The sequence below is a fragment of the Mobula hypostoma genome, chromosome 29 (genome assembly GCF_963921235.1).
Source record: "Mobula hypostoma chromosome 29, sMobHyp1.1, whole genome shotgun sequence".
Classification (NCBI taxonomy): Eukaryota; Metazoa; Chordata; class Chondrichthyes; order Myliobatiformes; family Myliobatidae; genus Mobula; species Mobula hypostoma.
Window position 1 is genome coordinate 15,472,955 of NC_086125.1, and position 17,445 is coordinate 15,490,399.

Genomic DNA, 17,445 nt, shown 5'->3' on the forward strand with positions numbered 1-17,445 from the left:
GAAAAGATGTGAGGGGTATTGTTCTAACACTTTCCAGTAGCCGAGAGGGAAAACTGAATCGGATTCACTCGCAAGAATGCACGATAATCAATGCTTTCACTTGAAGTTTAAACAGGCACGATGGGAGAACCATAGAGAGAGTTACGATGGAAAAATTTGAAGTTTGAGCATGAAAAGGGAAGGAGTCCGGAGAGAAGTCAAACTATGTACAGGAAGTTAAGAAGCTAAGGGGAGTCGTGGACTTCGCTCTGTGCATCACGGTTATCATGCCGGCTTCTCACAAATGAAGAAATGATTGTCACTGCAGAACCAATCGTGCCACAATCCATTATCGATCACTACAACACAGCCTTCACCACCATCGGGTTGACCGCTCGCCCAGGACCTGAGGCAGGGAAGAGAGGTGGAGCAGAATAAATTGACCGTTGGATAATTTATGCAAGAACAATTTATGACGCACGCACTGCCGGGGTTTCACGAAACACTAGTTGCTAAACATCTAAAGCTATCGGTATACCCTCTATAGTGGCCCAGTTAGGAACCACCGCGGTAACCGCGCATTGCTTCTGATACCAAAATTTGTTTATGAAACATTTATGCCATTTTTTCTCACATGCTAACGTGTCTCCTTTCTTACACCCCACTCTAGACATTCGACGAAAGGCCATGGGACTAGACAGAAAAATATACAAAGGCAGACTACGCCATTGACAATTAGAAGAATTTCTGCAGATCGAGCCAGGAGTGGTTTTATCCCCAAACTACTGGGACTTCCTGCATTAGACCCCATCACTCTGTACCCATCGACAACCTTCAGTTCCACTGTCCTGTCTAAATACTTGCATCCGCTTGTCTGTCAGCGGAATTTTTCCACCTGCCTATTTACCATGCAGTTATGTGCAGATTCACTCTTGATGAAGATGACCAACTTGCTAAGTATTTGTAGAGTTTACTCTTTTTACGTCAGATTTGCATTGTTCTACGTCTTTCTCAGTCTTCCTAGGGCCGACTACATTGCATCCACAGAAACGTTTGTTCTCATTTCACTCTTATAAACATTCGAATTCCTTTCCGTTGTCCCAGTACTAGCATTCCTGCAGGTCGGCTGAGTCAGAAAAAGCCTTCTGTTCTTTATTAAGCTACTTGTGTGACTGACGGTCAGGGCCAGACGTATATGTCCAGCATCGTCGAGGTAGAGGGGTGTAGAGAGCTAGCTTCATATTTACACTGAGATATTTCAATGTGAACTGGAAAGGATACAAAATAAATGCATCCAGGAACATAAGGGGAGGTGAGTGGAAGCTTATTGCCAGCAGTGGAAGGTAATGTCAGACAAAAATCTCGGACGTAAAGGAGGATATCAGCGGACTAGAAAATCCGTAGATAAAACTTCCGCCCTGTGACATACGAAACAGTACTTACTTAACGTTTGAAGTATAATTCGTGCCATCCACCCAAAGCCACGTCTGTTCTTTAGCAGAGTAATGGAGTCCAATCCAATGATTATGTTTTATATTTTGCCGGATATATTCCTGTCGGGTAAATAAAAAGGTACGCACAAGAAATTATTTCCCAATACTAGTGACGCAACTATAAGTTGTTTCTGAGTAGCCACCGACCGAGCAAAACACACACATACACATATTAAAAATTATTGCACAAGCTCTACTAAAGTGGCGATTTGGTTTTCTGTTTATATAAACAGTGCCTGAAATTAATCTAGGGCATCTACCAATGGAGCCTAAAGGATAACCACAGTGCTTTCCTGCCAGACCCTCTACGTGGCTGCTTTGCTTCAGTCTTTTGAGGGCACTCAGAAGCTCGATTCTTCTAGCATTACGCAACCCTGGCCTCTGTTAACCTGATATAATGGTACAGGCAGCAACTGGTCTTGTTTGGCCCAGGCTGGATTTATCTGCAGCTTTTGCTGTTGCCGACATTGAGGACAGATTTTGCAAAAGGAGAAAGAAGAGAAAGATACCACAGGCATTTTCTTGGAAGTGGAAGTTGGACAAGGTCATTTAGAGATCTTGAAGAACGGGTAAGAAAGTAAAGGGCGAATTAGAAGAGGACAAAGGGGTCGACAAATAACCTTGACGAGTTGGATTAAAAGGGAACGTCGACTCAGACCATGAGAGGCTTGCGTCGGGTATTTTCATGCCTTACAAGGTGCAGATTGGAAGTCCGTGTGAGGCGCCACTCCTTGCACAGACGAGAGCAATGTGTGATTAAGTGCCTTGCTCAAGGGCACAAACACGCTGCCACAGCTGAGGCTTGAACTAGCGACCTTGAGCTAACTAGACGAACGCCTTTACCACTTGGCCACGTGCCCAACACAATTAAAAACAAGAAAGTAACTAGCACATGGGTAGGGTAATCATGGCCGAAGGGAGAAATCCATGCCTGGAGCACGAGGAAATGGACAAAGTATTAATTATACCTAATGTGATCTATCCTGTCTTATTGAGAAAATCAAGAAAGGAGGTTGAAGAGGCATTGTTAGAGATTTTTCTATCATTTCTCGCGCCCCAAGGGCGGCACAACAAATCATGATGTTCCTCTATTTAAGTGCAGTTGGGCCAAACAAACTGTTTGAGCCCAGTAAGCCTTACAATAGTAGTGGGAAATATTCCAGAGCATTTTTATTGGTAATGTCTGGATAAGCATGGAGCTTTTGGAGATGGTCGTCTGTACTTTGTGCGGCAAAGGTTTTGTTGAGAACCTCATATTGCTTTAGATGCTTTATATATAAAAAAGAATTGCAGAAGAGGTCCACCGGGATATTGTTTGGATTAAGCAATATTAAATCTGAGGAGGGTTTGAGCAAACAGATTGCTTTCTCCGGAAATTCGGAGGGAGAATTACGATCTGACAGAAGTATATAAAATTCTGAGAGCCGTAGGTAGATAGTCAGAGTCTTTTTTTTTGCCAATGAATCTGTAAAATAATAGGCAACATAAAGTGTGGGAGGTGGAGAGGATTTAAAGGAGATTTACATGACCGGTTTTGACACAAACGTGGCATGTGCACGGAGCGTATAGTCAGAGGCAGTGTGGATGCAGTTACATAAGTAGCCTCAATAATTCTTTCAACAGACACATAGACTAGCAGTGAATCGAGAAATATAGAGCAAATGCAAACAGATGTGCTATATTAGACAGATGTGCTGCTTACATTGCCATCATGATCTGCACAGAAATCGTGGATTAAGAACATTTATTTGTTATGAGTTCTAAATTGTTTGCCAGGCCATAAGAGATCAGGTCAAATGTTGCCTGGCACTGCTAATTACCTACATTGTGTAATCCATACGTTTTCGTTCCTTATATAAACAGACAGGATTAAGAGTGTCTGAACACTCGACCATTGACAGGAGGGGTTACTGGCAGAGAATGGCGTCTCAAAGCACCCTGAGGAACCATGATAACCTATGTTAAACGAATCTCTGCTCCGGGGTAATAGGAGTATGAAATACAAGGGGGCAGCCTGCTCAGATGTAACGTCGGTTTAAAATCTAGCATGGCAGCTAAAGCTAGGCGCTGATTGTGGGAGAGACTGGGGTACAGGTCCTCACAAATGCAACAGACCCCTGCACTCAATTAACCTCCTTTACCAGCGTCTCACAGATACATCAAACAACCCTCCCCACCGGCATGATCTCCTACTCATCACAACCTCCTAGCCTCCATTCATAACATGCTCTCCCCTTCCTATCTCCATCCCGCTGTCCCTAGATCCTCCTTTCCCCCTCCCCCCTCCCAGATGCACACTCATGTCACCGACAACTAGCAAAGAGTCGCTGACTCCGCCTGGCAGCAAGTCGAGTCGAATTTCTTCCAAAACTCCGGAGTGGGCCGCGGCCTGCGGGAATCTCGAGATTCTTCTCAGCTGCGCTCAGGTGGGATCAAAACAGAGAAACGAGGTCTGAACAATACCTGGTTGTAGATTTGGAAAGCCGGGGTAAGTCAGTAAAGGCTGATGGTTTGAGCGAAGCCACCTCTCTGTAAGTCCCTTGTTAATCCGTCTTTTCGTTCGAAAACACGGTAGTGTACAGCTATTATAGCGCCAGTGATTTGGGTTCAACTTTGCAACTGTCTAAAGATTTTGTACCGCCACCCACCCCCCCCCCCCCCACCACCACCACCACCACCAACCCTGCCCATAACCGTGTGGATTTTGCTCCGGGTGCTCCGCTATCCTCTCACATTACTAAGACGTACAGGTTCGCAGGTTAATTAGTCACAGGGTGTAAATGTGCCGAAGGACCTATTACCGTGCTATATCTCTAAATTAAGAGACCGCTTTTTGTTCATTTTTACTGAATATGCGGTATGAAAGTCCTTCAAATCCTGTTCCTAATACACAACATACAATGAACCGTTTTTTAAAGATATGCCCGAATCCAACAGAAATATAAGTGTATTAAATAATTAAATGGTCTCTACCTGTTCCTCCCTACTGTTAATGACCACAAGTTTGGAGTTCACTGAGGCGCAGAATTCGTGAGCTTCATCCGACGTTACTTGCAATAATGAGAAGTAATACAGTTTGTGATTGAAGAATTTCCATCGGTTGAAAGACTGCATAGCAGGCAAATCTGCGAAGAAATAAATGCAAATTTGAAATAGTTTGGTCACTACAAATGCTCATAATTCTCCTTGTTCATATAGATTTGCACGTGGAATATGTATATACATATTATTTCAAGCATACGGACTATATCATAATAAGTTACTAAATTGTATAACTTAAAGGGACATCACCGATCTAAACTGTTCTTCCAGTGATTCCCAGGAACCCCTGTCTCCGATTCTTCCTGTTGCTCACAGACCCGCATGGGTTCTCGACCATACAAACCTGAGTTTCAGACTTCTCTTCCTTGGCACCCAACCTCGGCAAGGCCTAACATTCCCATTCTCGGTAATCTCCTCCTCTTTACAGCCTTCCGGGATGTCTGCTATGCTTTAGTTACGGCATCTTGTTCCGAACTTACATTACAGCTCCCTTTTTGTTTCCTTCTCTCTTGGACACGTTCCGTTAAAGATTGCTCTGTACAATGATTCAGTCCGAAAGTCGCAGGCATTCTGGTTGAGAGTAAGGCGTATTGTCTAATCTGCTCGTGTTGGAAATCGCTTCTTATGTCTACCTACACCGAACACACCAGGCAATACTACATGGACAAAGTATGATGCAGAGGCGTCGACTTCCTCTTCCCTCGAGAACGTCCTACCACATTCCACGAGGTCTTCTGACCTTATCTTGTAGAAAATTCTAGTTAGCAACCTTTGATTACGGGGACACTGCACATTCGCCATTTGCTCATTTCTGTATGACTACTTAGAGATTAAATCGTCTCTCTGATAATAATTGAACTTACTCTCCCTCAAATGTGAAATCTCAGCCTGAAGTACTGCGAGTGACCGGTTTATCTTCTCAAAATTTCCTGCAACTAAAGAGAGGCAACAGTTTAGATTGTGGAAGCCAGTTTCTGAATTAACTTAATTCTGCTCCGACCCTCCTTGCCCCTTCAATAAGTCACCTGAAACCTACCTGGATGGGGCGGAATTTGATATCATTGAACACGGTGGGTATGAGATCTAACACAGACAGCACGTGCACTGCAGATATGAATCAGTCAGGTTGCGTTTCACACTTGCCATGTTTCGAGCGCTGGGAAAATTCCAGGCGGAAATTAGCTTCTAACTTTTTCATATCACTCGACGTAAGGGTCACTGTAAAAGAAACAAGTATTTGTGTCGTATACTTGGGAGAAAATTTAATTCCGAGGCAGAGAATAAATGAACAGGCAGGTTCTGCTCGAACTCTATGGGGAACTATTTGGGCCACAGACTGCGAACTAAGTACATTTACATTAAAAGTACATAAGTACATTACAACAAGGTATGTTTTACCGGATGGAGTGTAGAGACTTAAGTCAATATTTCCAGTTCTGCTTTTATCAGTGGTGAAAGTCGTCTCGCTAGTATTTACTAAACTTACTCTCCCTCAACTTTGAAATCTAAGCCTGTAGTTTGGCGATTGAGTCACTTGACTTCTCAAAATTTCCTGTAACTAAAGAGAGGCGACAATTTAAATTGGGGAACCCACTTTTTGAATTAACTTATCTCTTGCTCCCACACGCCTTGCCCCTTCAAAAATTCATCTGGAATCTACCTGGATGGGGGCAGAGTAAATTAAAAGTTTCCAAGAAATCTTTCTCAGTTTGTAGATGGCTCTCCTGAAAAGGAATCAACACTTCTGATCTGAAAAGATGCTGGACACGTGATAGATCTTTCAATGTGGGTAGACCAGGATCAGTGAACATAACGAAAGTCACTGACGCTGGGTATTAAAGGCAACTAAGATTGATGCGTTTGAATATATCCACCTTATAGGAAAAGAGGTACACGTGCTGCAAAGGCATATGAAGTGGGATAGATTCCCGGCTCTAACCAAGTGAATTTAACACGTTGCGGGAAGCTAGGAAAGAATTTGCAGGGGTTCTGGCAGAGATATCTCATTTCCTATTGCCAAGGGAGAACCAGTTGAGCGGCAAAGACCGCTGGGTCTTTGTTTGTGAACAGTTACAAAGAAAAGCCAGTAACTCTAAGCGTGTAAGCCTAACGTTATTTATCGAGTTACTATGACTGAAAATAAAGAAGAACAACTTCCCACAGAGTACTGCAGTATGGGCACAACCTGAAAGGGTGCAGAAGAAGAAATCCTGAATACGTGGTACCACACCCCACCCACACCCTCGTGTCGCAATAGGCTGGTTTGTCACGTTCAGTATTGAAACCTGATGAAACCTGCCCTTTAGTTGTTGCGACTGAAATCCGCCTTCACTCTGCTTGACGCGGTGATGCTCTCTCCAATTTTCATAATGGCCCGTTAGCTCCATGTTCTCAGAAGGAGGATCTTCTTGCCGTTGAGAAAATTGAAAGACAAAGTTGGAAAGTTGTGGTTTGTAGTTTCGTGCTCTACTTCTGCGTTCTGTGATGCAATCATTTATTATGCACCGCAATCACTTCTGCTTTTAGTAGACGGCCTTAAGTAGCAATGGTCTGAGCAGGAGAGACAGACAGGTTAGTTATTTATAACTTCCCCTAAACGTGTTCTAAGACTGGAGAATTTAATGCAGATCTCCTCGGATGTAGATTACTGGGTGAAAAGTAACATGAAGAGGACCTGCGACCTGTTCCTTTATGGAACACTAAAATGGCAGCAGGAGGAACTATGTGACATCAGACTCCACATAATCTAACCTCCCATAACAAGTGCATCAAATATGAGAACTTGAAGTTTACAGACAGCTGCGAACAACTCAAATGATTTTCACAGTGCTGAACAGACTGGAGACGGATTTCAGCGAGAAAATTTGAAACCAGGGTTCCTCGTTCACAGTTTTCCAGTTCCAGTGGATGAGGTGGAATTGATTTAACTTTCAATCACGTTACAACAAGGAGTTGAATGAAAAAAAATTGATGAAAGAGGAAAGATAAGAGTGCACTTATGTCAACTCTAATTTGAGCTCAGCTGAGCGAATGATATTTTGGGTTGGCTGGCTATAACTTGCAACACCTCCTTTCCCTGCTCAGTAGATATTGAACCTAGTTTGAACATTGAACATAGATCATAGAAATTTACAACACATTACAGGCTCTTCGGCCCACAATGTTGTGGCGACCATGTAACCTACTCTAGAGTCTGCCTAGAATTTCCCTAGCGCATAGCCCCCTATTTTTCTGAGCTCCATGTGCCTATCTAAGAAGCTCTTAAAAGACCCTATTGTTTCCGCTTCCACCACCGCCGCCGGCAGTGCATTCCACGCACCCACCAATCTCTGTGTGAAAAACTTACCTCTGACATCCCCTTGGATTTCTAAGCACCTTAAAACTATGCCCCCTCGTGTTAGCTATTCCAGCCCTGGGAAAAAGTCTCTGGCTATCCACATAATTAATGCCCCTCATAATCTTATACACCTCGATCAGGTAACCGCTCATCTCATCCTCGGTCGCTCTAAGAAGAAAAGGTCAAGTATACTCAACCTATTCGAATAAGGTATACCCTCCAATCCAGGCAACATCCTTGTAAATCTCCTCTGTTATCTCTCCATAGTTATCCACATCCTTCTTGTAGTAGGATGACCGGAACTGAACACAGTACTACAAGTGGGGTCTGACCAAGGTCTTATATAGCTGTCACATTACCTCACGGCTCTCGAACTCAATCCCACGGCTGATGAATGCCAACACACCATACGCCTTCTTAACAACACTGTCAGCCTGTGCAGAAGCTTTGAGTGTCCTATCGATATTCTGTCTTCAAATTGGACCTAACAAAATGAACTATTTCATACTGGGTTGAAGTTCATCTGCCACTTCTCAGCCCAATTCTGTATTCTATCGATATCCTACTGTAAACTCTGGCAACCCTCCAGACTATCCAAAACACCCCCAACCTTTGTTTCATCAGCAAACTTACTAACCCATCGTTCCACTTTTTTCATCTAGGTCATATATAAAAATCACAAAGAGGAGGGGTCCCTGAATAGATCCCTGTGGAACACCACGATCTCCGACCTCCATGCAGAATATGAAGCATCTACAACTACCCGCTCTCTTGTGTGGGCAAGCCAGTTCTGGATCCACAAAGCAAAGTCGTCTTGGATCCCATGCCTCCTTATTTTCTGAAGGAGTCTTGTATGAGGAACCTTATCAAATGCCTTACTGAAATCCATATATACTACATCCACCGCCCTAGCTTTATCAATGTGCTTTAGTACTTCCTCAAAGAATTCAATCAAGCTCGTAAGGCATGACCTGCCCTTGACAAAGCCATGATGACTATCCTTAATCAGATTATGTTTCTCCAAAGGCTCATAAATCCTGCCTCTCAGGATCTTCTCCAACAACTTGCCCACCATTGAAGTCAGACTCACTGGTCTAAATTTTTTAGGTTACCTCTACTCCCGTTCTTGAACAAGGGAACAGAATTTCCCACCCTCCAATCCTCCTGTAATTCTCCCCCCCCCCCATTAGTGATGCAATGATCGTCGCAGGAGGCTCATCGATCTCTTACCTCGTTTCCCAGAATATCCTGGGGTATATCTCATACGGTCCCAGTGACGTATCTAAAGTAATGCTTTTCAGAAGTTCCAGCGCATCCTCTTTCTTAATGTCTATATGCTCAAGCATTTCAGTCCGCTGTAAGTCAACCCACAATTGCCAAGGTCTTTTTCCCTGGTGAATACTGAAGCAAAGAATTCTTTAAGTACCTCCTATACCTCATCTGACTCCATGCACAAGTTTCGACTATCGCACCTGATTGGTCCTATACACACACGGCTCATCCTCTTGCTCTTCACATACTTGTAGAACGCCTTGCCTTAATCCTGTCCTCCAAGCCCTTCTCATGTCCCCTTCTGGCTGTCCTGATTCTATTCTTAAGTTCTTTCGCACCAACCTTGTAATTTCCTAGAGCTCTAACAGTACCTAGTTTCTTAAACCTTCCGTAAGCTTTTCTTTCATAACTAGGTTTTCTACATACTTTGTATACCATTCTTCCTTAACTCCACCATCCTTTTCCCTACCTCAGAACATACCTATGCAGAACTCCATGCACACGTTCCCTGAACATTTACCACATTTCTGCCGTGCATTTCCCTGAGAACATCTTCTCCCAAGTTCCTGTATAATAGCATCATATTTCCCCCTGCCCCAGATCAATGTTTCCCAAGAGCCCCTATCCCTCTCCAGCGCTATGGTGAAGGAGATAGAGTTGTGGTCACTATCTCCAAAATGCTTTCCCACCGAGAGATCTGACACTTAACCAGGTTCATTCCCAATACCAGTTCAAGTACAGCCGCTCCTCTAATTGGCTTATCTACATATTGTGTCAGAAAACCTTCCTGAACACAACTAACAAACTCCACCCATCTAAACCCCTTGCGCTAAGGAGATGTCAATCAATATTAGGAAAGTTAAAATCTCCCATCACAACAGCCCTATTATTATTGCACTGTTCCACAATGTGCCTCCCTATCTGTTCCTCGATATCCCTATTATTATTGGGGGATCTATAAAAAAAAACACCCAGTAGAGCTATTGCCCGTTCTCTGTTTCTGACTTCCACCCACACTGACTCAGTAGACAATCCCTGCATGACTTCCTCCTTTTCTGCAGCCGTGACACTATCCCTAATTAATAATGCCACGCCGCCTCTGCCTTTGCCTCCCGCTCTGTTCTTGTTGACACATCTAAAGCCTGGCACACTCAGCGGCCATTCCTGCTCCTGAGACATCCAGGTTAAGAGTTATTAAAATTAAGGGACTTGCTGCGTACAATTCAAATTTCCAATGTCTGCAACAATTTTCTGCATCTCTGAAACTGCACACGGTGAAAAGTAGGAAAGTTTTGGACACAGGAAGATCCACAGATACTGCAGATCCAGAGTAATTTTAAAGTCTTAGGTGTTGTTATTTTGGAGGACCTATCCCGGGCCCCGCGTGTAAGTTCAATTACGAAGAAAACGCAGCAGCACCGCAACTTCCTTAGATGTTTGCAGAGATTCTGCATGACATGTACAACTTTGAAATACTTTTATACATATGTGGGGGGGGGTGTATATTGACTGACTGCATCACAGCCTAGTTTGGAAGCATCAATGCCCTTGAACAGAAATCCAACAAAAAGTAACCCAGTCCATCATGGGTAGAGCCCTCCCTACCACTGAGTACATCTGCGTGAAACGCTGTGGCAGGAAAGTAGCATCCATCAAGAGAGGCACCTAGCATCTGTATTTAAGAGGGAGTTAGATATGGCCCTTGTGGCTAAAGGGATCAGAGGGTATGGAGAGAAGGCAGGTACAGGGTTCTGAGTTGGATGATCAGCCATGATCGTACTGAATGGCAGAGCAGGCTCGAAGGGCCGAATGGCCTACTCCTGCACCTATTTTCTATGTTTCTATGTTTCTATGTCATACTCTCTTCTCGCTGCTGCCGTCAGGAAAGTGGTAGAGGAGCCGTAGGACTCACACCATCTGGTTCAGGAATAGTTATTACCCCTCAACCATCAGGTTCTTGAACCAAAGGGGATAATTGACTTGTTCCCACAACCAACTGACTCACTTTCAAGGACTCTTCATCTCATGTTCTCAACAGTTATTGTTATGGATTTGTAGTTATTATTATTTTGCACAGCTTGTTCCCTTCTGCACTCTGGTTGAACGCCCTAGTTGGATTCATCGATTCTATTATGGTTATTTTATTTATATATATATATATATATATATATGTGTGTGTGTGTGTGTGTGTGTGTGTGTGTGTGTGTGTATACAAATACATAAATTAACTTCAAACTTGGAACTTTGAATACAATAAGCCAAACGAAGCCTAACTAGATTTTAGTAGCGGCAACATAATTTCCCGACTATTAAACTCAATATATTGACTAATAATATCAAGCGTGCCACACGTTTTCTTCACCGTCCTATCAACCTGTACACTACTTTTAGTGAACTACATATTAGATTCCAGTATCCCTCTTTATAACAACACTGAGAAGAATTTTGCCATTGATAGTGTTTGCTGTACCTTTACATTTGAACTCCATTGTGCAGCACGTTATATTTGACTGGATTAAACTCCGTCTGTCATATTTATGCCCACTTCTCCAAATACCCAACATTTCTTGCCCAAGTTTACCGTGAAGGAAATGACGTAAGAAAAGCAATTAAAGGAAACGAATTGGAATGTATTCACTTTACAACTGAACGGGTCCTGGTAGTGTTAAGACATATTAAGATGGATAAATACCCAGGGTCTGAACAGCAGTCTCGTTGGATATTGCTAAGAATTAAGGAAAGAATGACAAAAACCAAAAATAATGTGGAAGTACACAATTTCTGTATTTTCCTCCTATTCTTGCTCAATTCCATTCAGACAAGTGTTCCCAGCAGCAATTAATCCACATAATTTCTACTGTTCAACAGACATTCCTCGGCAATGGATCTCAAATCTAGTTTCTCATATTGGATTGATTAGTATCTGGTTTCCTTTTCTCAACTGCACTAACCCTTTCTTGTGTAAAGCTACATTACCAGTCTGGAGGGCGTGTCTTGCTAAAGACTTCTCCAAGGCGAATGGTGTCTAGACAATATGATGCCTTTTGACATCTCAGCAAATATGGACTGTACTCTCCGCCAAAATTGAAAGAGAAATCTAAACCCAGAGCATTACAGCCAGCTCTGTCCATTGGGAATCCACTTCTGCAGATCGATGACGTCCATGTTTGCAGCTCGTTAATTCACCTTCTAATTCTGACGTTACTCTTGTGGTTTGGGAAGGGACGATTTGCAAGTCCATATCATGTTACTGAAACATCTATGTGATGCGTGTGGGTAGAGTGACAGCAATCTCAATAGAGGCTGGTGGAATGCTCTCAAGGGGAAATAGAGTTGACTTTGTGTTGGCAACACAGAATCCGTCCTCTACAGAAAGTACTTATACATAACAATGCCATTCAGCCCTACACGTCGACTTTAGTTGTGACAGCACTATCCATCCTCATACCATCTACTACCTGTAGATCAGGGCTTTTGGATTTCTGTTCCTATGAATGCTTAAATGTATTCGGGATTTCTACGTCTCCCGTCCCATTTGGGAGTGAGTTCCAGGCTCCACTGCATTCCTTGTCAGAGATCCTTCCTCGTTTACCTTCTAGTCATAATAATGACAAAATCAGCGGATCAAGTTCCAGAATCCGCCACTGTCCAATGGATGGAAATATTATCTTCGGATTCCAACTACCCAAGACGGGTTGGATATGAACAGAGAGAGAAAATGCACATCCCAGCAGTGGAGTCAATGCAATTGTTTGGACGTCGATTTTGACTGTGTTCTGTGATCTATTTGTGTGGTCTTTATGAGGAGGGGGGATTTAAAGAGCGAAGAATGCCCAGATTTTTCGGTCAAGGTCGCAATATTGTCAATGACAAGGGAGGATTAGATGGGATATCATGGAAAAAGCCTGAAATAAAATCATCCGGTACCTCTTACGCACAATAGCTCCCCGCAAAGTCAATCCACTGGTGAGGACCAACAAGAAATCAACGTAGCCGAAGGAGCGCTTGCAGGACTGCATGTGTCAGGGAACTGGACAATATTTAGGGAGTCATCTTCGAATCTGAATGAATTAATACGCCGCAGTTATCACCAACGTCATCAAGACATGTGGATGATTGAATGTATGGCTTCAAGAACATACTGGATAAACCCAAAACAAAAGCCATGGATGAAATCAAACAACAGGAATTCTGCAGATGTTGGAAATTCAAGTAAAACACATCAAAGTTGCTGGTGAACGCAGCAGGCCAGGCAGCATCTCTAGGAATAGGTACAGTCGATGTTTCAGTCGACTCAGGGTCCTGACGAAGGGTCTCAGCCTGAAACGTCGACTGTACCTCTTCCTAGAGATGCTGCCTGGCCTGCTGCGTTCTCCAGCAACTTTGATGTGTGTTCCATAGATGAACTGGGAGATTTGTAGTTTCTAGAGGGCTACATCTGTGGCAGTCAAGACCGGTGATCTAAACCTATGCAAGAAGTCAAAATATGACCACTAGAAGGATATTTAAGAGTGAATAAGCAATTCCGACTGAAGTTGGAAACAGAATCGGATTCAGGTCAGCTCTGCCAGAGTTTACAGGCCATTATTCCCAAAAAGGCGAAACCTAACATTATGACTAGCTCTGATGTTTTACTCTCAGTGAGCTAAATGGTTTCGTGCGAATCCTTGTATCAGTTGACTCTCTAATCTCTGTCTCGGAGGCCCACATTCTTTCATGACGGTGAATCCTTGCAAGGCGTTAGGCTCTGTCGGTGCACCTGAAGCCAGTGCCAAAAAGTTGGCGGGAGTATTTAATGACATCTGCTGACGGAGGTCCCCACCTGCTTCAGAAGGCCAATAATTATCCCAGTGACCAAGAAAGGCAGGGTGAGCAGCCTCAGCGACTATCTCCCAGTTGTACTTACATCTACTGTGATGAGGTGTTTTGGGGGATTGGTCATTGTCAGTATCAACTTCTGCCTAAGCAATGACTTTGACCCACTGCAATGCTCCTATCGCCAGAGTAGATCTACAACAGATGTATTCTCACTTGCCTTGGATCATCTGGACAATGGCAATACCGACAGGCTGCTGTTTATTGATTACAGCTCAGTGTTCAACATCATCATATCCTCAGTACTAATCATCAAGTTCTATATATATATGGGCGTCTTAACCTTCCTCTGGAACTGGGCAATTAACTTCCTCATCGGGAGACGATAATCGAGGCTGGCAATGAATTTATTTCAATTTATAGTTTTTTTATTATAATGTATTGCATTTTATGCTGCCGCATAAACAATATTTGCCTTTTAATGGCTTACCCATCTCCAGTTTCTAGGACATAGACCTAGCAGTCCATTCTGGACACAACCCATTCGTTGCAAAGAAAATGTTCCCTTCGTGTCATTTTGGTGATTATAACAGTCATGTTCGTTCTATTTACATAGTGCTGGTCAATCTGCCCGGGCTATTGCAGTCCCTACTATCGCACGGATTATTACGTCGCTGACAAGCGAAATACTTCGTCAAACGCATCGCAAAATCCACATATACGTCATCCACGCTTCTCCTTCAACAATGCTCTGTTTACGTTGTCAAGCACACCCATCGTCAGATGTGGTTTCCCTCTGACCTGTCCATGTTATTTTTGCCAATCAGTCCTTGTGTGTCAGATAGACTTGTCTGTGTTAATCTTGAATTATCTCATTCCTCAACTAATGGTCATGTAATTACTGGGTTTGTCTATTCAGACTACTTATAACAGGGGCATAACGAATGCAATTTTCATGATCCTCAAATCTGCAGAAGCTGTCGACTTCATCCGGTGTGTACTATAGAACAGCCAGGAGTAACAGAGCGGAGTAATACTTTGGAAAGCACCGCCCCACAGTCTAAATTGTTCCCTTCTTCAGTCACGGATTTAACTGAGAAGTCCGGCAATGCATTCGCCAGTGTTCAAGCTAAGATTTCACTCTGAGACAAAGTAATTTCCTCAGATAAATATTTCATTTCCTGTTAATCACCGGGAAACTAACTCAATAGTCGACATGTAATGGGGGTGGGTGGGGAGATTGCTGATCCTCTCCCAGCTAAATATCCCGATATTCTGCCTGGTTTTCAGCTGCCCTTGAATGAGAGGATACTGCAATGGGGATGGATGGAGATCCGCACGGTGCCACGGTGTGCACCGTACAATTGGTTGGATCTGCATGAGAAAGGGATGGGTGGAAGAGAGCAGTGCATATGATCGCCGCCTTACCCTCATTATGGTAAGGTTTAAAAGCAAGACATCCTCTTGCCGTGGGAGCCCTGGAGCTCTATTTGTTCGGAGCATGGGATTTATGAGGGCCTCGGCTGCCCAGAAGCCGGTACCAAGTAAGGATGCGTCTGAACTTCGCGAATGACCAGCGCCCCCAGCAGGCTGGCGGCATTTCTAAAAGGAATACCCAAAAACTAGGCAGGGCGTGGTTAGGAGGCGTGCTGTTTAGTTGGCAGCAAATTGTGTGGTGGGGAGGAAGGGAGGAGCCGCATTTCTTACACAGGTTTCTTCCAACACTTTTCATCCGGCAAAAGTGCGTGCGATCGGCGAGTGCCACCGGGTACAGCGAGAGAAAACGAAGAAGCTCATTGAAACAGATCTGCGATATTCGTTTTCTGTCTGCTTAGCTGTGGGATGGTAAAGTTTACGCTCTACGCCGCAAGCCTTCAATTCATGGGACAACGCATCTGCCTGTTCCTCTCTCTCTCTCTCACACACACACACACACACACACACACACACACACACACACACACACTCACACACACACATACACACACACACACACACACACTTCTCTCTCTCTCACACACACACTCTGTCACACACACACACTCACACACACACACACACACACACATCTCTCTCACACACACACTCTGTCACACACACACACACACACACTCACACACACACACACACACTTCTCTCTCACACACACACTCTGTCACACACACACACACACACACACACACATACACACACACACACTTCTCTCTCACACACACACTCTGTCACACACACACACACACACACTCACACACACACACACACACACACACTTCTCTCTCACACACACTGTCACACACACACATACACACACACATACACACACACACATACACACACACATACACACATACATACACACACACACACATCTCTCTCTCTCACACACACTCTGTCACACACACACACACACATACACACATACATACACACATACATACACACACACACACATACACACACACATACACACACATACACATACACACACACACACACACATAGAGAGAGAGAGAGAGAGAGAGAGCTCTGAAATATCTGGATGACGGTTTGAACCTGCGTCTGTATCAGAATATCTCATATTCATTTAGGTTCCACAACCAGTCAGGCAGGCTACAGCAACCACATTGGCTTCTCACATTCTTGTGCGCTTCAAAAGAGGTGACGGTCTCATATGCAAAATCGATGTAAGAGTCGAATTCCAGCATAAGCGCAGCGGGCCGAATGACTTCGAAGCAGAAACTTTAACTTACTGGTATTGGTTTATTGTTGTTACTTGTACCAAGATATAGAGAACTGCCAGTTTTGCCTACTGGTTATGCAGATCAAATCAACATACGGAGCATTGAGGTAGAATATTGTACGGTAATGCAGTATCAATGCAGAATAAAGTGAAAAATCTGCCGAGAAAAGACAGTGCAAAGAAACAATAAAGTGCAAGCTCAAAATAGAAACGAGAAGTTCCAGGTGAATTGTGAGTCAAGGGCTCATCTTATTGTACAAGAGGTCAGTTCAAGAGTCTGTTATCAATGGGTAGAAGCCCTCTTCTTCGACTGGTATTACATTCTTTCAGGGTTTCTTTATATTTTATCAGATGAACGCAGAGGTCTTTGAAAGGGAAGTGACCAGTTCGGAGGGAGGGAAGAGGAACGGAAGGTTTAATGAGAGCTTAGACCCTACTTGTGGGCATGTGGCCAAGTGGTTAAGGCTTTGGACTAACTACCTGAAGGTCTTGAGTTCGAGCCCCAGCCGAGAGAACGTGCTGTGTCCTTGAGCAAGGCACTTAATCACGCATTGCTCTGCGACGAAACTGGTGCCAAGCTGTATTGGTCCTAATGCCCTTCCCTTGGACAACATCAGTGTCGTGGAGAGGGGAAACTTGCAGCATGGGCAAACGCTGTACTTCCATACAACCTTGCCCAGCGTGAAGACTTTCCAGGTGCAGATCCATGGTCTCGCAAGACTAACAGATGCCTTTTTTTTTAGAACCTACCTAGCTGAAAAGCAATG

General features: G+C 43.8%; 1 protein-coding gene across 1 annotated transcript; it reads right to left on the bottom strand.

The window, feature by feature from the left end:
• Positions 1-264: 264 nt before the first annotated feature.
• LOC134339286 (asialoglycoprotein receptor 2-like) lies at positions 265-9,620 on the bottom strand. The gene is made up of 4 exons (XM_063035662.1): positions 9,605-9,620; positions 4,446-4,597; positions 1,423-1,532; positions 265-385 (listed from the first exon to the last, which is right to left on the bottom strand). Exons 1-4 carry the CDS (start codon positions 9,618-9,620, stop codon positions 265-267), a joined length of 399 nt encoding a protein of 132 aa, XP_062891732.1.
• Positions 9,621-17,445: the final 7,825 nt, after the last annotated feature.

What these genes read in the sequence shown, in the direction of transcription:
- LOC134339286 (XM_063035662.1), bottom strand. An exon ending in TTAACAGTAGGGAGGAACAG is followed by an intron (nt 1,533 to 4,445) that starts GTAGAGACCATT and finishes TTTACCCGACAG; the next exon opens with GAATATATCCGGCAAAATAT. An exon ending in AATTATACTTCAAACGTTAA is followed by an intron (nt 386 to 1,422) that starts GTAAGTACTGTT and finishes TCCCTGCCTCAG; the next exon opens with GTCCTGGGCGAGCGGTCAAC.